Source organism: Panthera uncia (assembly GCF_023721935.1).
Source record: "Panthera uncia isolate 11264 chromosome A3 unlocalized genomic scaffold, Puncia_PCG_1.0 HiC_scaffold_11, whole genome shotgun sequence".
Classification (NCBI taxonomy): domain Eukaryota; kingdom Metazoa; phylum Chordata; class Mammalia; order Carnivora; family Felidae; genus Panthera; species Panthera uncia.
This window is the reverse complement of record NW_026057578.1, coordinates 8325122-8348607: the sequence shown is the minus strand read 5'-3', so window position 1 is coordinate 8348607 and position 23486 is coordinate 8325122. Positions and strand designations below refer to the sequence as shown.

The window sequence follows — 23486 nt, the reverse complement described above, 5'->3', positions numbered from 1 at the left end:
AATCATCACCCGAGACTTTTCGTAACTCTGAGAGGACAATTCTGAAGGGAACAGAGAATGTCTCTTCCCATCCCCCAAATTAAACAAAGCATTTATCATTCTCTCAAGGATCACACATCCGTCTCCTCAAGTCTGCATCCAAGATGATCGGCAAAACTGTTTCACGTTCACATTCTAGACAAAAATGTACAATTATGTTTAAAACTTTCATATGGAATAAAGTACATGTATTGTGTTTCCAAGATAGTTAACTCGAGGAGTGTTGGGTTCCCAGTGAGGTCCGGACCCAGTGGGTCCAGAGAACACGTTTGGGGACAAGCACAGCAGGAAGTTGAAAAAGAAAAACAGAAATAATTTGAATGCAGCAAAAAGCAGTATATTCCCTGTTGGAATATATAGGATAATCCAAGTATTATGGTCATGGAAATATAATGAATGGTAGTCGCTGCTGTCCATTTGTGTGTGTGATAAGAACAAATACTGTAGGGTGGTAATTTCTTATCAGCCGCATAATAAGTTAACAGTAACAAAACAATAGCAACTGCTATGGCTCCCCAGACTGAAGCCCTAACCCCCAGTGTGAAAGTATTTGGAGTAAGAAAGTAATTAAGGTTAACTGGGGTCAGAAGGATGGGGCCCTGATCAATAGGATTAGTGTCCCTATAAAAGCCACCATGTGAGGACATAGTGAGAAGGCGGCTGTCAGAAAGCCAGGAAGGAGCTCTCCTCACCAGGAACCAAACCATTGCTGGCATCCTGATCTTGGATTTTCCAGTCTCCAAAACTGTGAGAAAACAAATTTCCGTTGTTAAACCACTCCATCTATGACAGTTGGTATGGCAGCCCGTGCTGATTCGCACGGCCACTAACATTCATCGCGTCCTCCGCGCTGACTCATCTAAGTATGACAGTGCCGTGAGGCAGCGCTTTTCCTAGCTCTGTGATATAGGTGAGGAAACTGAGGCACGGAGACATTGGGTAATTTGTTTTCAGTCACACAGGTAAAAGATAGCAAAGCCAGGGTTCAAACGCAGGCAATCTGAGCCAGCAGCTCTGCTCTTAACCAGTTCTCTGTGTTGCAAAAATTAGTTGAAGAATACTTGTTGAGATTTTCGTGGAGGTGTGTTTTTAAGTGAAGAAAGAGTGCAGGTTATAAAATAGGGTATGGAGCATGAGATGACCCCATTTAAAGAAATGAATATGTGGAGTTATCAACATGTCTTAGCTGTGTTTCTCTAGAGTGGAGAAAATAATGGAAAAAACCACACGATCCCATGTTTCTTCACTCGTTTTTCAAAGAAATAGCTCCTACTATATGCCAGGCACCACGCAGTGCGATGGAAAATTAGAAGAGGCCCCTCCCTTGCTCCAGACACAGAAAGAAAGGGGTAGAGGAGACGGATAACGAGTAGACAGATGACTTACTACAACGTGTCATAAATTCCACGAAGTAAAAGAACAAGACACAACAATGATGGGTGGAAATAGGACATCTCTTTGAGGAGGGGACATTCAGGCCAAGACTTGAAGGATGGGAAGGGGTTTGCTCTGTGGAGAAGAGGTGGAAAAGTAAGTGTTAAATAAGAAATAGCTGAAAACTCGAGCCTGTTCGTGCATGTGTCTGTAGAGCCCAAGACAGTGCCTCACGTACAGCAAGCGCTCAACCTAGAGTCGGTAAATGAGCCGCCTTGTGGTTGAGAATTGCATTGGGAACTAGGCTAGAAAGAAGTAAGAGCATGCAGGCTAACCCCACCACCGAACAGAGTTGACAGGTCACTTACTTGACAGCTGGAGTCTTTCCCATTTATTTCTTCTGAGTGGGTGATCCCTTCATCCCCTTTCACTGACTAAAATAACAAACAGACAACGGCCTTTCAGCTACTACAAGCACAGCAACATGGACAAGGCAAGGGGAGTTCTGGAATGGCTGACCTCGGTCATTCATGATTGAGATGCAGCGTCAACTTCTGCAGTTGGAAGACCAACTAGACCAACTGAGATGCGTGATTTCCATGTGGCTTCCAACCAGAGTCCGATTACAGTCGAGTGTTGGCTTCCCCAAATCACAACAACAACGTAAGTCTTAAACCCTGGGGTTAGGGAATTCTGGGATAAATAAATGATGATCAGCGTGCTAATGTTGGAACCAGGAGATGGCTGAATGTATTGAATGAATGAACAATTAAACCATTGGTAGGCTTTTCTTGGTAACACATAGGTGGTGATGTTTCCTTGTGTTTTTTCCTCTAGCAGAGACATGGGGCATGTGGAACACCCTCTTTTCCATTTTAGTGACCCCTGTGGCCTGTGGCATCAGTGACAGAGCTGGACAGGCTGAATTCATAGGTTTGGCTCCTTAAAACTGACTCTCGGCGAAAGGCTCTAAAAGCACGTTCCTGGGACCACAGCTTTCAGCATCACTTGGGAGTTTGTTAGACGTACCAATTCTTGAGAACCACTCCAGATCTACAGAGTCAGAAACTCTCAGGGCTGGGGCAGAGCCACCTGTACTTGACAAGCCCTTCAGGTGAGACACGTCTCAGTGTGAGCATCACTGCTTTCAGCTAACTGGTATAGACAAACGCCGACCAATACTGGGGACTGCAGGTTCAACTATGGACTCGGTGATGCTCTGTGCCCGATGCCCGATGCCCGATAAAGCACCTAAGAAATCCGGTAATGAACTGCTCCGCTCTTATCAACAATTTTGACTCAGGTTTCATTCCCACATTAAACCACTAAGTCATCGCTAATCATCTCCTCCTCCCCTGCTGGAGGGAGGGGGTGTAGGAAACAGGTTAAGCAATGGGGGCAAACAGGAAGACTTCAGATCCCACTGTTAACTATCTTAGCTGTTCTGCCAGCAGATGGCAAGGATCCATAACACCTGCATCAGAGAACAGTTAACAACATCAAAGGCACTCAAATAATTTTTTGATCGATTAATATTATATGCCTCTGTCATCTGGGGTACGGTAGTCCTATTAGTAAAGATAATAAAAATTGTTATTTATGAAAGCTAACTTTTCCTGGAGTGCTTACTAAGGGTTAGGCGCTCCAGTGAAGCAGTAACCCACACTGGTTCATTTATTCATCATGCAGAGCCTCAAGACAGAGGAATAGTGTTCTTTTCCTCGTTTTATAGTCAAGAAAATGGAAGCTCAGAGAAACTAGCATGGGTCATGGAACTAGCATGTTAGGGAGTCAGGATGTGACTCCGGGCAATCACTCTATTCCACCCTCTTAACTGCCTCCCCTATAAGGCAGGAGATACCATTCAATGAGCCCATATGTATCGAGCGTCCACTATGAAGCTCCCCAATTTAGAAAAATGGCAGGAGCTTGGATAAGATGCGGGTTGACGAATCTCCAATAGGGAGGTTTGTGGGACGTGCCCACTCTCAGAGGTCAATCATGCTCATCTTTAAATATTACTTGGTACTGCTCTGATTCAGTAGTCCCACTAGGACCGTCAGTGGTTTCACACAGAATGGGAATTTCCAGGTCCTTTCCTACCTCAGAAACAACCTTTACAGAGCTTGGCATAGCATAGAACCTTGATGCAAGCTTTTTAATTGGTTAGGAATGGGAGCGATCTTTCTTCAGCCTGAACCCCTGGGATCTGGAAGTTCCAGATACTTTTCTTAGGGACATTACCTCATGGGCTTCACCAAGGTGTTCAACCCAAAGGCAAAGAAAGATCTGTTTGTCCTCTACATAAACTTTAGATCCTTGTAGATGGAAAGTGGGTTTTTTTTCTTCCTCTTGAGTCTTTTCCATTGCTCTACAAGGGCCAGTTTTGCTTGAGAACATGTAGAAAAAGAAATGGAGTCTCTTGCTTACAGTTTCTCTCCCTATAAACAGTTCAGTCAGCCTCCTCGCCCCCTCCAAAGGTTTTACCGCTTTGGGATTTCCTTTGCCTCCAGAATTCAGGCCGTCATTAGGAGCCCTTCCTGCCCAAACACGTTCCCTGGCATCCTTTGAAATATGGAGTCACAAATTCATTAGTTGGTCAGGTAATTCTGAATGGCAAAAACAGGCAGCCAAACACACAAAGTGGCTTTTTAAGCTAAACCTGAATGGACACTGGGAGGCACAGCCCTGGTGCCACCTTTCCTCCCTGAGAGAGACTCGTAACTTCTCTTCAGTGGCTTCAATTTGGTATCTGGTAGGTCCCCTGCCAGCTTAAGGTTTTGATCTGTTTTCTTTCCATCCCTTTCCTTGCTAACCTTTGGAGGAGAAATTGGATTGAATCAGGAAGCTTTCTTGGCAGCGGTGGGTCTAGGCAAGCGTCCTGAAAACAGCCCCTTAGGCTGCCAGGGAGATCATGGCAAAGAAGTTCAGTTTCTTAAAAAAAAAAAAAAAGAAGGGAATACCTCAAGCTTTTCTATGGTTTTTCTGTTTTCTCTCATTTTGAGGCAGATAAAGCTGTATTAATCAAAGGTGACCGTATGGTGAGTTTAGACTAAGGGTCTTATTCGGTCCATTTGAGGTACTTTCAATAACAGCAGTTAAGAACAATTTCCTTCCTCCCTCCTTCCCTTCCTTCATTTTCTTTCTATCCCTCTTCTTTCCTCTTTGCTGAGTCCTCTTTCAGAGACCAATTCAAATAGTTCACTTTGGGCTTTGTAGTCCAAAGACCATAACCACAGACGCTCATTTTCTCCAGCTGTCAAAAATAGAGCTACTGTTGAAAGGAACCCCACATTTTTTCAGGGACTATCTATCTAATACTTTAAAGAACAGTTTGAAGACCACCAAGTAATTTCAGATATTTTCTAGTTCAGTACCGAGCAACTTTCTTCCAGAGCTTTATTTTTATTCATGAGAGCCAAAGTACAGCACCTTAGGGCATCCAGCCTGCGGTGTTGAGATGGAATCTGGTTGTGACATCCAAGCTTTGCATAGTAATAAAGTCATTTTTATTTCTTTCACCGTGTCACACATTCCTATAGCTTGATACTCTAAGGAACATTTGAGGCATCTCCAACATATATTACTTAGTCAAAATTCTAGTGGAAATGTTTGGTGGTCACTTCACATTTTTTTTGAAAGGAACACAAGTGTATTTTGATGGATCTCTAATCCTACTGAAGTTGAGATTTAAAAGAATTGGGAAGATGGGGCGCCTGAGTGGCTTAGTTGATTAAGCGTCTGACTCTTGACTTCAGTTCAGGTCATGATCTCACCATTCATGAGTTCGAGCCCCGCATCGGCTTTTCACTGACAGTATGGAGCTTGGGCTTCTCTGTCTTCCTCTCTCTCTCTGCCCCTCCCCCATTCATGATTGATCTCTCTCTCTCGCAATCTCTCTCTCTCTCTCTCTCTCTCTCTCAAAAAAAAAAACAAAAAACAAATAAACATTAAAAAAAAAGAATTGGGCAGATATTTTAATTTAGTGTGAGTCTATCAGCAAGACTGTTTACTAGCTCTGCCTCATTGGAACAAATCTAAGGAACTACACCGGCTAGAAATATCCAGAATCAACAAAGGCTATGCGTCCCAACCTTTGTGTTTTATCAAGATGCTCACTTGAAACGGAATTGGACAATCAGACAAAATTACATGGCCAAGGTAAATTCTCATTCTAATGACAAATATATTCAGAAAACGTACATCCGAGCTTTATGCAAATCATGTATTAATTCTCCCCTCTCTTGCCTTGTTGTAATTTCAGATAAGCCCAGCACAGAAAGATGTTTCCCCAGGAAACACTACTAGGAGAATCACAAAAACGGGGTGATGGTTGTTCTACCTCCTTTTACTCTCACAGAAAATCACTTTCCAGGAGCACAGGAAGCCGCCATAACATGAGTATAAGAGTAAGCTTTAGAATGAACAAAAACCTGAGTTTGAATTCTGGCTCTGCCATTTACCGGCTCTGTGACCCTGACCAGATCACACTCTGAGTCCTCACGCCCTTCTGAGCACAGAGGGGCAGGAATGTGTTGCACAGAGTTTTTACATTAATGAATGAGATAACGCAAGCAATGTGCTAGCATAGTGCCGGCCATGCTGCCTGCACGTGATACATAAACAGCAGCCATTCTTATTAATTATTATTATTAACTGAGAGTGCCCAATGGCCACAGAATCCCCTTTAAGGGTAGGAAGGAATGCCAGCTGCTGTGGAGACAGGAATTGCCCACACAAATGCTACTTTCAGAAACCTTTTCTTGAAGAGAAACTCCGTGTTCATAGTTCAATACTCAGGGAAGAATCTGAGATCAAGAACTTTAGCTAGGAGACTGCTGTTTTTGGTTTTTGTTTTTGTTTTTGTTTTGTTTTACAATTACCATCACAAACCATCCCCTTTTTCCTCCAGAGGGTACATTTCAACAGGCTTTACTAGATTTATAGATTGAATGTAAGCCACAAAAGACCATTATTGCATGGCTGTCTCCCCCTTCAGTCTTACATTTGCCCAATATTAAGGCTCATAGTCTTAATACAAAGACTTCTTACAAAACTAATGGTCTAAAGAAAGAGACAGGAGGAGGATTAAATGAAACAGCGTGTGATAATGGTTTGGAGGAGGAAAAGCACTTTTCCAGGACAGGGTGTTATTAATATTGACAAATTATAAATCTCTATCTCTGTATTTCTATCCACCACCTTTATGGTTTCATCTGCCTATGAGGTTTGCGGGCGCATGAATATAATTCTCCACCCACTCACTTTATAAAAATACATTGTCACTTCAAATACCCAATCTCTTGACATACAGTTGAATTAATACATATAAGGATCTTGTCCTATGTAGGGCACGACAGATGTCTTAGCTATTTCTTGCAAGTATTTTGAAAATCTGTAGGAGCCCATTGGATTTTTGTGAAGTGGCATATATCTACGTGTGTCAAATGCAGTGCAAGGACTTTATGTGACTCTGTTTATTTTCCCTGAAGTATACTTATTTGAAAAATGATATTCTCTTCATTTCTATTTTTACGAGAGGTTAATTTCCGGAAAGAAAAACATCTCTTAGAAGTGAACTGGGCAATGCGCTTAGTTTAAAAGAAATATGCAACCATGAGTCACATTGCCATGGGGCAGCAAATCAGTTTGACACATTCACTTATTTGGCTCAAAAAATAAAAAATAAAGAGCTCAGTGATGAGTCGGATGTTGTCTCTATTTTCAAGTCCTTACAGCAGGGTTTGGTTTGGATTTACTGCATAAATCCGCACTTCAGATTAGTTTGGAAGTCATGAAACGTTAGCTAAAAGTGTTTCCTGAAAACGATTGCTGAAGCCAACAGCCAAGATTGCATGCTGTGGGGATAATAACACAGAGGCATAAAGGTAAGTGTACAAGGATGTTCATGCAGGTCCGCAAAGCACCTAGATCATGTGTGTGAGACACACGGTGTGTGCTCAGTGCGTATGGCCTAGGATTAAAATAAACACCCATTTTCCTTATTAGGCCTTATTCTCTATGAGGACAGGGGCCACATCTATTTATGGTCACTGTTGTATCCCGGTGTCTAGAATGTAGGGGGTACTCAACAATTATTTGCTGAATAAATACATAAATGAAGTCCCACAAGTGGGAAACAAATCAAATGTCCATCAAGAGAGCAATGGTTAATCTGAGTACGAGAAATCTAGACGATGGGATTCAGTGAAGTTGCTGTAAAGAACGAGGTGGCTTTACATTGGGGATGCAACCCCAAATACCCCCAGGGACAGGGACAGTGACATAAATGAGAGAGCTGGGCTGGGTGTGACAAGAGGAAGTGACGGGGATGTGGTGAGCTGGAAAGCCATGTCTTCTGTGTATTTGAATTATTCACAATGATAATATATTGTTATAAGGAAAACAAAGCAGACTGCAAGACAAAAATCATTAGGATATCTGGAATTTTTAGGAAGAATCCCCCAAATCATGGAAGGTTTGGAGTTCAAACATTAATAGAAGGGAAGAATGTTCAGGCTTCCAGACATAACTCTTTCTATGCACGGTAGATACTAAGAACAATGGACGTTATAAGACCTGATGCTATGAATCCACTGAGGGTTGCTGGGGAAAAATGTGTCTTCCTCTACTCCTATCCCTGTCCTAGGGAGAATTAATTAGAAAGGACTCTTTTGTTTCCAGTTTGTTCCCCTAACAGTTCAGAGGTACCCAGGTTGTATTGCTAGAAAATATCCCCGAGAAACCTCTAAAGGATAGCTCTGGAGGATGAATTTAAGTAATGTGAGACCTCATTAGAATTTAAGGATTTGTTTCGAACGGATGTAGTGAGTGGTTTAGATGTCTTTCATGCCTTATTTGGAATCTCTTGCATTTTCTTGTCTTTTAAGTAAAGAAGTCTCAGGTTGGTTATTTGGAAGAGAAAATCATGCTCTTTGCTATCAGGGAGGCGGGGGAGGGTATCTCTCAACTCCATCCAGAAATGGGAAAATTGGATCGCTCTCAATGTTATGATGAGCTATTTGGGGATCCCATTTGTAATGTAGATGGGTTGCCAGAAACAGGCCAAATGTTCTTTTCTTTCCTGACATAGCATAAAAATTGGTTGAAAAATCTCAGATCTTGATCCCCATTTTTAGTGCCAAATTGCAGAGTAAATGACGAGGAATGTACATGGAGTCCCAGCCATACAGGCTGATTGCTACTTACTGTATACTTCCTACCTCTGAGAATCCACTGATAAGAGAAAATGAATCCTGTCAACAATTTCCGGCAGGGTTCTCCTTAATATGCCTCAGCTCCCATTGGCATGGGTTTTGTGTTGTGCTGTGTGGTGCTGTGTTGTGCTGTGTTGTGTTGTGGACCAGAAAGAATTTCTTAACAGGCTGAGCCGGTGAAAACAGAGAGTTGCTTTCTCAAAGGATTAAACTCCCAAAGACTCCTGAAAATAACGGCACACTATAATGAAATTCTTGTTTTTCATTAAAAAAGAATTAAACCAATGACCTTTTACATGGGTTTTTGTTTTTTGTCTTCCAACCAAGTTGGGTTTTGTTGCATTATATTATTTAAGTTCTTGGATGTTTAGTTATTTCATGTACATGACACTTCATAGACACCAAAACACGTCTGCCCACATTCTTTCCATTTTATACAAGCTAAAAGCACGGAACAAGTTGTACGTGCTCGCTATTAGAAATTATGTTGCCACTTTATAACTGGAACTATTTATAAATCGGCTTTGTCCACATTTGTGTGACTCACATGTCACTTTCAGAATTTTTCTAACGTCAACATGTAACTTGGCCTATTTATTACCTGGTCCTCTAAACAATGCCTTATGTTCTTTATGTAAATATACGGATTTTCAAAGGAAACAGCATGTCATTACCATAATGAGAAAAATAATATCATTTGCCATACACAGAAGGAAACTTTAAAAATAAATTAAATTAAAAGTGAACAACAATACTGGCTTCCAGGTAGGTGCGATTGGCTACCACAGCTCAGGACCCAAGGCCAGCTCTGTCTTTGTTAAAGAGGGAGTTGGCAGGAGTCAAGGAAAGATTAAGGAATATTAGCAATAACCTGAGACTTTCTCTGTGATGGAGTCAGAGGGATGAAAGGGAATTTTCAGATTCCACTTATATCCCATCTACGCCACCCACAGTTGTGTCTCACCCCACCTACGATGCGGGTCCTTCGGTCTCGGAAGCTGATCTGGGTATTTCAGGTTTCCTGTGCTGGAAGCAGGTGGCTTACCATTTGTCTGAGAAACGCCATCAGGGAGGTTCTTGGTGGTCTGGGGTCGTCTCTTTTGAGTTTTACTTCTGTGGGTTCAGGTGTGGTATCTCCTTCCTCGTTGAGATCCACCGTTCGTAAGGCTGATTCTACTTCCTCGGACTTTACAACCTCTACTGGTGATTCACACACCACCTGGATTATTTTGCCAGGTAATAAGACAGTGAATAAAAAGACATTCCCCAAAAGAGGCTTTAGAAAGTGGGGTCCTGGTCACCCCTTCTTCACAGAGTAGCTACAGGTTTGAGCCAACGATCATTTCTACGCAGGCACATCTTCCAGAAGTAATGCTCATGTCATATAGTGGGCTTTCTTTTTCTTTTATATTTATTTATTTTGAGAGAGAGAGAGAGAGAGAGAGAGAGAAAGAGAGAGAGGGAATGCCAGCAGGGGAAGGACAGAGAGAGAGAAGGAGAGAGAGAATCAAGCAGGCTCCTCCTTGCTGATAGCACAGAGCCAGACTCGGGCTCGATCTCATGAACCATGAGATCATGGCCTGAGCCGAAATCAAGAGTCAGATGTTCAACGTACTGAGCCACCCAGGTGCCGCCATATAATGTGCTGTCAAACAGCCAACTTCTAAAAAAATGCCAAATCCACTGACTTGGGAGTAGCGAGATTCCTCCTGCCTGAGGTTCAAGGCTTCGACAGAAAGCCCCTCTTGGGGACTGCCGTCCATCACATGCTCAACGCCCCTCCCTTCCAGGAGGCCCGCCTCTTTGGTCTGCCATCAAGGTGACTTACACCTAGCCTGTGTAAAAATCAGGAGTGAATTGTTTCCTTAAGGGTCCACCCTCAGAGACGGTGACCGTGACATCTCCCATCACGTGCCCTACATTTACCTGCAACTGTGGAGAATTCGTCGTCTCTGCGGAAAGGATAGGATGAAAGCCACACTGGATTGAACAGACTGGGCTTCCTCCTAAACTTACTTCCCACCCCACCCCAGGGCCGGTCATTTGCCATTGTTTCTTTACTGAAATTCACACTTTCAGAAGAAAACCAAACTTGGCAAGAAAATTGGCCAAGTTCCTTACGGCCCCCAGAGAGGTACCTAGTGAACTCAGTGCCCCCTGGATGTCCATGGGGGACAAGGGATGGCCAGCAACGCGGGGTTTGGATGGAAGATCCCATTCACCTGCACTCTGATTCCAAATTCTGTTTTTTGCATCGCCTCACCCCATTTGTGCTGTGCCCCAGTCACATCTGGAACAGTTTCTGCTTTCGCACTGATCCCTGCAACAGATTTAATTGGCCCTGAGAGGGCTTCATAATTTCTTTTTTGGTTTCCTCGGGCAGGGGCTGGCAAGCTACTCCCAAATCCAGCCCAGAGACTATTTTAGTACGGCCCCGAGCTACAAATGGATTTTACATTTTTAAGGGGTTGTAAAATGCTTTTTTAAAAGATGAAAAAGTAGGCAACAGAGACCACATGTGGCCTGCAAAGTCTGCAGTATTTACTGCCTAGCCCTTTGCACAACACGCTTGCCTTCCCCTGCCTCACAGACAGTTGCTCTAGAGCCAAAGTTATCTGTGCATTTGTCTTTGCTGGTGCCAGGCGCCGTCCCTTCCTCGGAATCTTGTTCTTGCTGTCAGGGAGTTGGGGGGAGGCAACTTAGGTATTTCTAGAAACACAGCATGCCTGTGGAGAAATCATCTTCCTTCCGTTCATCCAGAATATACCATTGGTTTGCCCGTGACCCCAGGGATCCAGACTGAGAAAGACCCTGAATTTCTGCACTGTCAACCGAAGCAGGGAGGTGCCCGTTAACCAATCAGCATGAGGAACCAGCCTGAAATATAGCAACTGAATCACAGCCGTCTCTCCCCGCCTTCCATTTCATAACACATCAGCATGACTTCGAGCATCTTCCGTCTGTCGACAAAGATATGGGGAAGTCATCAATCGATCTGGGGAGTCATCAGCTCGAAAGTCTGAAGGACGCAAAGCAGGGGAGATCGGCATGGATTGACCATAAGAGAGCAAGGAGCTGCAGGGGCTGGGGTGAACACAAGCCAAGTTGTCCCATCTTAAGACATAGGAAGAATGAAAGCACTGGACAGCCAAACAGCAAATGTTTGGGAAGAGGCTTCTCCTGCTGCAGGGCTGCCTTGCCCTGACCCAGGCCCATCTTGGGAAACCAGGATGAGATTGAAGCCAGGTGACATACTGGGAGTGGTGGTCAGACGTGGTCATGGGTTTCCATATCTGGGCCTGGTTCAGTTCAGTTGCATTTCTGAAAAAGAACCTTCAGCCACAAGGGTCCCGGGGTGACCCTGACAGGCAGGCGGTCTGACCTAGTGATCACGAGATCAGCCTGCAGTGCCTTCCTGGCTCCAAGTCTTGACTTCACCCCTTACGGAGGCTCTAAACAGAGGTCCCTACTCAACATCCCGACATCGAGACGATGGGGTTTCCATCTTTTCGACGGGGACAGTATACACATCAGAAAGTGGTTTGCAAAATTAAACCCAGGAAGTGCACGTGAAGCTCTTAGAACGGTGCCTGACACATAACAAGCACTCAGTTAACGCCACTGGCTGTTACTTGAGCTATTATGAGAGCTGTTTATTTCATGGGCCTGAATAATGTGGAATCACCTGCCATGCACATGCCCATTTTTTAGAGATGATATTAATAACCACCTCTTACCATGCCTGACATCGTGCAGAGTATTTTTAATATATTCCCCCAGTGAATAGTTATTGAATTATTAAAGAGCTCAGAGTAAGATAACATTGTCCCTATCCTATAGATGAAGAATGTGAATGACTGAACGGCTTGGCCAAAGTCATAGCACAGGTAAGTAGCCATTTCAATGGGGATGGAGTTGTGGACCGGTAACCGAATACCTAATATGGCTTAACCAGTAATGATACAGAACCAGTTTGAAAGTAGGAAGTTCTAGGATTGGTTCTATGGCTCCACAATGTCTTTAAAAACATGGGTTCCTTCTATCCTTTGGTTCTCCCATCTTTGGCATGCTGGATTTTCACTCTTTTATTTGTTACCTCATGGATATATAAGTAGCTGCCACAGTTCCAGGCATGACATCCTCAACCCAACGTCTTAAAAAATGGAGGAAGTTCCCAGCAAAAGCTTTCCTCCAAACGAACGTCTGTATTTTGATTCCCTACCTTAGCATACATTGCACTGGCCAGAAGTTGTCACATCCTTACCCCTAGACAAATTGTTGTTGAAAAAAAAATGGGAGTACTGTTTTAGACTAATAATGATCAAATACTTTGTGGGTATGGTAGTTGCCAACCTTGCCTGAGATCATGGGGAAAAGGGTGGAGAAATGGGAAATAACCCTGAGGTCGGTAATGACCAGAGTCTGACTCATTGAATCTGGGTTCAGAATTATTCTGTCTCTGAAGCAGCAAGTTCCTTTTTTTGTATGTAAGGGCCTGGAGGGAAAATTACATAATAAAATAATCAGACTGTATGGTAACCTCATCAATCAACCTTTCGATTGCCAATGGTTTTCTTGCTGGGCCTTTACAAATGGTAAGTGGTATCAACTCATAAATCCTAGGCCAGAGTCCATTCTTCAAAACATAACTATTTCGGTAGGTGAAAAAAAAAAAAAGGCTGATGTGGGCGATACTTTTAGAGAGTCCCATTAGCTTTGAAGTCAGGCCAAGAAATTGGCTTTCAGCAGCCAAGGAAAATCCACCGATTTCCAGTGTGGAAATCCAGAAGGATTTGAGCTGAGTGAGGAGCTAATTTGCATATACAGACATAGAATTTGATTTTTGTCCGGATAGTTTTCCGATATCCTTCCAGCCAAGGCTTTGGAAGAAGTCGCTCCTTCTTTAGAACATATAACTGCATCTGCACATTTTAATTTGGGGCATGACGGATGCGGTGAAAATCAGATGTGTGCTATACTTCCGCGTGGATTGGCTTGACTTCATTAGGGGATATTATACTTTGCATGAAGACGGCTAGTGCATTTAAGACAGAGAACACACATTTCAGCAAGTTTCCACTTTTTGCCTCAAAGATTACACCATCGTTACTCTTGGCATTTGGATTATACAGTTTTCACTAGAACTGCGAGTTCTGGAGACTGATTTACAGCAAAACAGATTTCTTCCACCTAAACTTCACCCATAATACAAAAATATTGATATTAACAGTTGTTACTTTCGAATCTCTTTAAGATGCTGTCTGATTTAATTTATAACACGATTATTTGATTACCAAGACTGGGCGAAGATTTTCTTTTTCAACCCAGGAACTATTCTCCTTCGTTCTCTTCATGGAACCCCCATTTTGCTTTGGGGGAACAATACACCCTAACTGTAAGACTGCATAAGTGGGTTGAAGTTGCTTGAGCAGATCTAAGCCAATCCACATGGTCTAGCTCATTGGCCATATGAGTTTAGGGATGGGAACATGTGGCAGAATGTATTATTTTCCCAATTTTTCACTCTGGCTTCCTGTACAGTGCTTATAGATCTGTGCCCATTGCTGTGTGACGTGCTTTGGCAAATGCACCGTGAGCAGATGTGATGGAAAGCCGGACTGAGCGGAAGGTCTCAGAGCCCTTGCATGGTTCACCCCCGGCACTGTCTTCCCTTGGTCACTACAATTGCACATCCTTGTTGAAGGGGCTGTTTTTCTCAGTCTAGATCTCAGCAGAAAGGAGCCACATGGATCAGCCACAGAGAACCCACAGCTGCCGCATAGCCTGAATGAGGAAAACAAGAATCCTTGCTATTGAAAGCCACTGCAGTGTGGGGCTTCGATTTTGCACCAAAATCTGGCCAAAGCTGATTAATAGAGCACGTGAATCCGTGTAGGTCCATGAAGGAGAACAGATTCTAGGACAGGCAGAGTTTGTACCGGACCAATCTCTCCTTTGCTCAGAACTGGGCGACGTGACATTGGAAGGTGGAAATGTAGGCAGGCCAGGAAGGCTGAGCCACAGGAAAGCCCCGAATCAAGACTTATTTAAAACCAATTCTGCTTCCCAGTGATGAGTGCCAATAAATTCCTTTTCAAAAACAAATCCAGATTGGGTTGGGTTTTCTTTCACTTGCAACCATGAGGTTACTTCCTAAGAGAGGTAAAAAACAGAAGTACCTATTTCCTTGATGGTATAGGTCATTGGGAGGGAAAGATTTTTTCCCCCATTAGCTAGCACATTAATTGAATTAAGCAAGGGCCAAAATATTCTCAGATGACAGAGGAATGATTCTTTAGTCTCTGTAGCAGATTTTATTTCTGATAGGACCCGAAGCACATTCTAGGAAAAGCGCTAAACTTCCACAGGTTTTTAAAAAAGCAAAACAAAACAAAAACGAACCAACCATATTCTAGCCAGACGTCGCTAGATAGGACTCTCATAGTATGGTTAATCACACTTAATAGTTCTGTTTTTAACTGTACGATGTTTTGATTAATGCCATCTCTCTTATTTGGGAGGAGGAAATTAAACTAATTATTTCATGCATGCCTTCACTCGATGTGGGCACTTAGGGATGTGTAATTGCTCGAGGAAATACAATCTCTGATCACTGGGAGCACTCACTCTACGCTGCCATTGAAGCGGGGAAGCAGCCACAGGTGATATGCACATGAATGAGTGTGGTTGTATTCTAATAAAACTTTATTCATAAACAGTAAAATGTGAAGTTGGTGAAATTTTTATGCACCACCCCCCCCCCCCACAAATATTATTCTTTCAGTTATTTCAATGATTCAAAATGTAAAAACCAGGGCGCCTGGGTGGCTCAGTCGGTTAAGCGTCCAACTTCGGCTCAGGTCATGATCTCGTGGTTTGTGAGTTCGAGCCCCGCGTCGGGCTCTGTGCTGACAGCTCGGAGCCTGGACCCTGCTTCGGATTCTGTGTCTCCCTCTCTCTCTGCCCCTCCCCTGCTCTTGTTCGGTCTCTCTCTGTCTCTCAATAATAAAGAAACGTTAAAAAAAAATTCCAAATGTAAAAACCAATTTTAGCTTGTGGGCCCTACGGCAATGGGCTGGAATTGGCTTGTGAGCTGCTGTTTGCAGACCCCTGAATTACTGAATGCTTTCTGTGTTTTGGGCACTGAAACATGCACGTTAAATGCATTGTTTGCTTAATTCTTGCAAGAACCCTAAGGGGTGGGTAATATCATTGTGGGCATTTAAGAGATGAGTAAACTGAGGTCCAAGAGGGGGCAGAGTCTGGGGATAAAGGGCCCAAGACCCACTGCTTTTAGCCTCATCCCTCCAACTAACAGGCAGACAAAGAAATGCTGGAGCTTAAAAACAGAAATGTTCTTTTGAGGGCTAAGTAACCTAAAGCCATTTTCATAGTGCATCTTCATTTTCTTGAGAAAATATTTTGCTTTCTTTGATACCTTCAGCAGCTTTTTTGTTCTCTTTTGGCATCAGTAATTTGACTTTAGTTTACGTTTATATTTCTGTTCCGAATTTCACATTAGAAAAGGAAATACTTCCTCTTTGTCAGAGGTCAACCCTGCATTGATGTGGGGTTCCTCAAACAGGTAATGGCACACCAACATCCAAAACGAAGTTTCTCTCCAAAAAACTCAGAACCTCAATGCTAACTGATGCCCCAGGGTTAACCTGCAGCTTTTAAATGTTAAGTTCATGGAGGAAAAGACTCACACTGTTCCTCCTCACAGGTTGCTGAAATAGAGGCTTTGGCTCCGTAGAAAATAGCTGGTAAATTCATAGAATTTTTTGGAATTATGAAAGATCTGGGCTTTGCTGAGCTCATAAGTTTGACTCATAAGAGAAGGGGAAGAAAGAAAGAAAGAAAGAAAGAGAAGGAAGGACGAAAAGAAGGAAGGAAGAAAGGAGAGGTGGGGGGAGGGAGGAAGGGAGGGAGGGAGGGAGGAAGGAAGAGGGAGGGGGGAGGGAAAGAAAAACAATTACAATAACAAAAAAGCAGATTTGAAAGACCTTTCTCCTAGCAAGAATTGTAACAACCATTCTAATTTCCATCCCACATCACAGACAACATTTCTGGAACAGACTTGGATTTTCAACATCAGTTCAATGCCAGCAATTAAATAAAAATGAAAACACAAGCTCTCTCCAAGGCTAGCAAACAAGAGACACCTAGAAAGAGCCAAACATATTTTGCTTTGGCAAAACGATAATGATCGGTTTCTATCTTAAGGAGCTGTGAACTCGCTTATCCCCACTTGTAAAATTTTCCAAGACTGTACTCCATTCAGAGCAGAAAGCTGCTGACTCATGAGGACAACTGATTAATCTCCCTGGAAGATGTTTTTGGAAAACTGCATTTTTGCGGTGCCTCTATGGAGCCATCCCCTTTAGACGTGAACGCACAGTCTGGAGGGTTTGGACAGCGAGGTCCAACCTATGTCTCCCAGATGTAGACCCAAGGAGTCGGTTCTCCCGCCCAAGAACAACAGTCTTAGCATCAAGTGCAGCAAGATGCTCTCATGCTTGACGCACCTCTCTGTCCTGGGTACCGCCCACAGTTAGTAGAGAATCTGGGTTGCCATGGAAACAGAGAGCGATCAAGATAGAAGAAGCGTAGGGGGCAGCATCACTGCCCCTTAAGGAAGTGGAAGGATGGTCTTAAGTGTGATAGACTCTTTCAGCCCCTGGATGACGACAAATTATAAAAACGCATGCTCTGACTTTGTGATTTCGTTTGTGCTGATTTCATAGGCATTGCAAATATTCACCCAATGTTATCCCCACTGGTCCCTAATCACATGAAAGGCTGAAAGAGTCTACGGCAGATGGGAGACACTTGGGGCAATGCAAGAACACAGGACCCCAGAGCTGAAATGCCCAATGGTCCAGCATGCGGAAGATGAGAATGAAATGGTTCTGCCATTTAATGCATAACTTACATTCTCCTCTGCACCTGCGGGGACTGAATCCTCTTTAACTGACTAAAGGGAAGATAAAAACAAAAGTAAGAGTCAGAATGTTACCAAAAAATGGAGAGTTCTTTGGGCCAACAGCCCTCTGGTGCCATTCTTGGACACTGAATTGCTTACGCACACCTGGTTCCAAAGAGAACTTGAGAGAGACTTACACGGGATCACACGGTACAGCAAGATGATAAATAGTTACGTATTTGAAAATGCAACGAAGGGAAAATAAATACCCAGACGCGGCCAGGACACGAATGGAGTGGGGGAGAAGCGTTGCTACAGAAAACACAGACCACAGCCTCGGCTGTGGGTCAGTGACACGTCTGCCTTAACATTTTCTGCTTGTTGATGAAAATCACACAAGACACAGTCGCTGTCAGGTAAAAACAAATGAGCCGTTCAGGAAAATTCTGGCAGTTAAGTCCAGAGACATCCATCCCATGGTACACATAGAGCAAATAGGTGGTGAGGTAACGAGCAGGGTCTTTGGCCTTATCCTGACCGTAGTGCAGTGGCCAGCATCGGTAGCTGCTTCAGCCCTCAACATAGGCCGGTGGCATCATATGCCAAAGTTGAATCCGGCTAGAACCCTTCTCTGGAGGCCCAGAAGGCTGGGGTCTAACACACCCAACTTCAAACACTATTCCTCCCTACAGTAATTCTGTCATACGCGGACTGCCTCAAGGAGGGGAGCGATTGCCCCAGTGCTGTCAAAGGTCGAGGCCACCATTACATGACGACCGTTTGCGAAGCTTCAACTTTGGAGATGATCTTTGCAGTTGTTCTTAAATTTGGCAGGGAGGGGTTGTGGTGGGGTGATGTTCGCAGATCGCTTTGAGACCCGCTTGGCAGATCTGGACTCTCTTTCCAGAAAAATAAACACGAACCAAATATTTTGCCCATCATTTTAGGGTGTTCATAGCTGGATTCCAGGCTAAGAACTCTTCCCTATGTTCATTTTGTTCTAAGTCCTGTGTTTATTTTTACCTTTAAACTATGCAGGAGCGGGGGAGAAAGGAATCCACCTTCCCAAATACGTCTCCCTGTGCCGTGGACACGGATCGTACACCTGCATCTACCTTGTATGTGCAGGGGCTTTGTACACACCATCGCACTGGAAGTGGCCCCAAGCGGTCAGGAGGGTGATCGTCATTTACGTAGACAGAAATGGAGCCACAGGGAGGCGAAGACACTTGTTCAAGGTGGTACAGCTAGGGAGCGGTCGAAGTGGTTCCAAGAGCCAAGTTCCAAGACCCTCAGACGTCAAGGGTCTGAGTCACGCTTTGTAGTAGCTGTGTGAGCTTCCTTCTCCACGGCCAGATTTGCTTTCTCTCTAGATGAGATGTTCAGCTTGGGCCATTTATCAACAGTAGCTCTACGGAACCCGTTCTGTGAGCCGAGCCTGGATCTCACGTGTAAGGGGTACCTGCACCAGCGCTCAACACACAACGACAACTGGAGGCTTCAGGCAGTGTCCCCCTTTCCTCTTTACGTTTAGCGCCGAGCAGAAAGCCCACGGGCAGAGCAACCAGCAGCACCGAATTGCAATTCGCTCTTTCCCACGGCCAGGGGGTCCGGTGTGATAGATGGAAGACGAGAACGAAAACTGGACGGTGCTGCTGATGCAACGGCTCACTTCAAAGCAGACGAGAGGGGCTCTTTGGGCACAAGTCCCATTTCTGCAGGCCGGGAGGTGCTCGTTGGGTTCCCAAGCTCTCCGGTGAGAAGAACACAAGAGGGTGTGGGGCTAATCGGGAGCCACATGGAGCGCAGGACTCCCATTCAAATCTCAAACTAGAAACTTCTCATCTCCTTCAATGAACTGGGCATCTGGCTGCTATCTGCTGAGCCTACGGACTGTCCAGCCTCCTTCACCATCCCAACCAAAACCCACTTTGAAACTAAAGGATCCTGCTTGGGCATTTATATTGCTGAGAACGAGGGCCTAAACGGCTCCTGAACTCATCAGTATAAACTCGCACAGCAAAGGATCCCGTCCTTTGAAGAGCACATTCGTGAAAGGATGTTTCTTTAAAATCCTGTCACATGGTAGCACTTAAGCTAACAGACATCCCGTGGCTAGCAGGTCTTCTGGAAGCATCATTTTGATCATGTGACAGCTGTTCTGAGTTCACTGGTTTCACAGTGGCCCTAAGACCTTTCCTCAAGCTTAGACGTTTCGGCCCGCCTTTCAAGTGCTTCCATAATTGTCCGGCCATATGCCAGACTCTCTTAACCAGGATTCCCGTGGGTTCTGGGATCAAATGCAGGCATCTGTGTTTGAAGTAGATAACTCAGAGGATCCAGAGGATTTTCAAAGTCCTCTCAGTCTGTTCTGACCTACACCGACTGCTCCCTTTTCTAAACACCCACAGCATTTGTAACCTGCACCCCACACATTAACACCGGATTCCAACATCATCGTTTTGGAACAGGGCCAGTCACTTTGCATTCGTTCTCCAACTCAGTCCTCCCACTAACCACAGAAGGTAGATGCCACGGTCTGTCCCCAGAGCTGAGGAAAGTGGAGCAGGGGGGATTCAAGTCACCCCATCACATTCAAACGGCCAGTAACTGTCAGAGCTGAGATTTGATGATGTGTCTCTTTGACTTCAGGGCTCCCATTATTTTTCCCACACCATCGTTCCTCTCCTCCAAAGGAAAGCAGGGAAAGCTGCTTTCCGGGCTAAGAACTCTTCCCTGTGTTCATTTTGGTCTAAGTCCTGTGTTTATTTTTACCTTTACACTATGCAGGAGGAGGGGAGAAAGGAATCGACCTTCCCAGATACGTCTTCTTGCGCCGTGGACACGGATTGTATACCTGCATCTACCTTCAAATACCCGTTTGAAGAGATTTCAAATGCAGCATTTACTAATGGTGCACGTGCACACACACTTGCAAGTGCAGGCATGTGTATGTGCCTTGTTCCCCCAAATGGACTTTAGGTGTTTCGACAGCAGTACAAACGAGCCTTAGTCTTGTTTTGTGCCTTTTGTTGGCATCAAACGCCACACATGGATGTTTAGATCATCACCAGCAACTGTTCACACCTGAAGAGATGATAAGACTGTTCGTGGAGCCCTTACTATGTCCGAGGGTCTCTCTGGGTACAGTTATCGGACTGTCACAACAACACAGTGAGATGAACACGTCCCTACTTACACAAAGGAAAACAGAGGCTTTCGGTGGTCAAGCAATGTGTCCAAACTTTCTGATTCTGTCTGTTGTGCAAGACTTGCCACGTACAAGAAATTTTCAAGATCATCTATTTCCTTTCAAGATCAACCCTTTCCTTCAACAGATGAGGAAAAAGAAACTCAAAGAGGCTGAGTAACTTTGGGGAGGTCACAGAACAAATGGTATCCCAAAGACCCCAGAACAATAAAGGGCATAGGTAGTCCAGTCACTGGATTCGAAACAGTTTTTGGCAAACACGACATCATTTGAAATTAATTTTCTCAAAGGTTATTTTTGTTATTTTTGTTTTATAATAAGAATGACTTTCGCAATCAAGCCTATAAATCAAAATAACTTATAATCTCATATCCATAGCGTGTTAGGGGAGAATTTTATTTCTGATGCTCATATTGTGGACGCACACACTTCAAAGTCAGTTTGTGTAAAAGGTTCTCAGTTACAAGGAGAAGAAAGAGAGCTTGGGTTAGCGGAAATATCAAAATTCTCTAGCATTCCTCTTTGTTTCTTTTCCAAAAATTTTTACAACAGTGATTTTATAATCAAGTGTTTTCTAATTTAAAGAAAACAGAGGTCTTCATTTTGTTTTCTACTAAAACATACATCCCCCCATGAGATTTTCAGCTACACAAGGGGACCAGTCTGTTCGCTCTATCTTTCCAATGCCTTAGCACCCAGCACTTAGCACAAAAAAACTCAGCACAAAGAAAGAAGCTAAAAATACTCTTGCATGAGTGAATCTTGCCTGTGTTTTACTTTCATCTAGAGCTGTCTTCCTGATTAGGTGGAAGAAAGAAAAACAAGATTTACCGGTGACTGGGTTTTAGTGTCTCTTCATTATTTTTATAATCTACTCAAGAAATAAAGCCAGATAATTGAGGAAAAGGAAAAAAACCAATGAGACTGACCTATATGAAATCTGATCATTAGGGGGATGAATGTCAACTGGTCCTGTTTTTTCTTCAATGGAAATAGCTTGAATTTCAAAGAGGAACTAATATATCCCTCAGAGACCCCAAAGATAAGGAAAAATAAAATATTTGAAGCTCAGTAGCTTAGCAGCTTCTCCAAACCGGAGGGTATAGAAAGATGAAGTGTGTCCCCTCCTGAACACGCAGGAGATAAATGACATAGGTCAGAAGGACAATTCATTGGCCACCTTTTTTTGAAAGTTTATTCATTTATTTTGAAAGAGAGAGGGCGTGTGCATGAGCAGGGGAAGAGCGGAGAGAGAGGGAGGGAGAGAATCCCAAGCAGGCTCTGTGCTGTCAGTGCACAGCCTGACACAGGGCTTGATCCCACAAACCATGAGATCGTGACCAGAGCTGAGATCGAGAGTCAGAGGCTCAACCGACTGAGCCACCCAGACCCCTGTCATCGGCCACTTTTGTGCTAGGCATGGTGTTAGGGGGTTTGTGGGCATTCTTTTTATCTAGTCTTCATTTCTCCGTCTAGGTACCCTTATTATTTGCATTTTACAAATTTTGAAACTGAGGCTGCTCATCCGGGCTCATTGGACCCAGAGTCAGATCTGTCTGCCGCCAATCAGCGTTCCTCAGACTTCCGTCACTTGCCAGCCTCCTGCATGGTCTTGGCCACATTTCATGTACCTTCTGCGGCAGCCACGGAGTGTGCCGTTTCCCTGCTGGGAGAGCTTCCCACCCACACCTCTTCAGCATCCGCTACCGAGTTAATGTTGAGGCCACGCTCCCAGGCAATGACTGAGCACGGCAGGGTACTGGGCCATTCTTGCTCAACATACGACTCCTCGTGGGCAAGCTCTGCTCTGGGATTTCCCGTTGGCTCAGCGCCACCCTGAGTCCATGGCTTTTCTGACCTTCTCCGCCTTCCTTCCCTGTCTCTCTTCTCCTGTGTCAGACCCTCACTATGGTGTGAAGTCTCTCTCTACCTACTCCTATCCCCTGTCCTTTATCCTTCATGCCGCTTGCCTCCAATAAATCTACTGCACATCAATTCTGTCTCAGTGTCGCTCCTTGAAGGATCCAAATTTATGATCAGGTAACAGTTCCTTTTTAATAGGATTGCTTCTTAAGCTAAACATCTATAGTCTCACCCTGAACAACATATATATTAAATCTTGAGTTTAATGTGCTGGCTCAGTTTTTCTAATGCACTTTAAATATGTATAATTGTTTAAATAAAAATGTTTGAGTACGGGTTGCCTAAGTCATCTTCCTGGCCACCAAACTGCACATCTGATTCACTCGGGAACTGTTCCCTGCCTTGTATTGGTGATAAAAACTTTTTTAAAAGTAAGTAATTGGCGGTTGGGAAGGAAGGAGACCAGAACAGGATGCCAAATGACATCACCCAAAGTTTTCATTAAGTATTAGAGTTTGTGTTTTGGGCAGGACCCAGAAGAAAGATATCTGTGCAACAGAAAACAAACAGGGAAGAGTTCCAGAAATCCAGCTGGATTCTGGACCAAAGAATACAACGAACACCACAGGGGCATCTGTATTAATCACCTGCCTTGTATTGCGTGCCAAGTTTTGCACGTTTTGCGTGGATGTTTTGATGAAATTACTAATTAGATCTCTTTCAGCTCTATGAATTATATTCCACTGTCTCACCCACGGCTTCTTGCTCATCCTTTGGCCACATTTAAAAGAGGCAAGAGTTCTGAACATGTGTGGCAGCTGGGGTTTGCTCAACAACGATGATCAAGGAATAGCTC

At 44.0% G+C, this 23486-nt stretch overlaps 1 protein-coding gene across 1 annotated transcript in view; it reads right to left on the bottom strand.

Moving 5' to 3' along the window:
• The window catches only part of BCAS1 (brain enriched myelin associated protein 1), an 85737-nt gene that overhangs the window by 12527 nt on the left and 49724 nt on the right, over positions 1-23486 (bottom strand). The window contains exons 7-9 of the mRNA XM_049650383.1: positions 17566-17607; positions 9676-9849; positions 1782-1847 (exon numbers count right to left, since the gene is read on the bottom strand). Of these exons, the coding sequence (XP_049506340.1) occupies positions 1782-1847; positions 9676-9849; positions 17566-17607 (282 nt within the window). The remainder of the gene's footprint in view (positions 1-1781; positions 1848-9675; positions 9850-17565; positions 17608-23486) is intronic.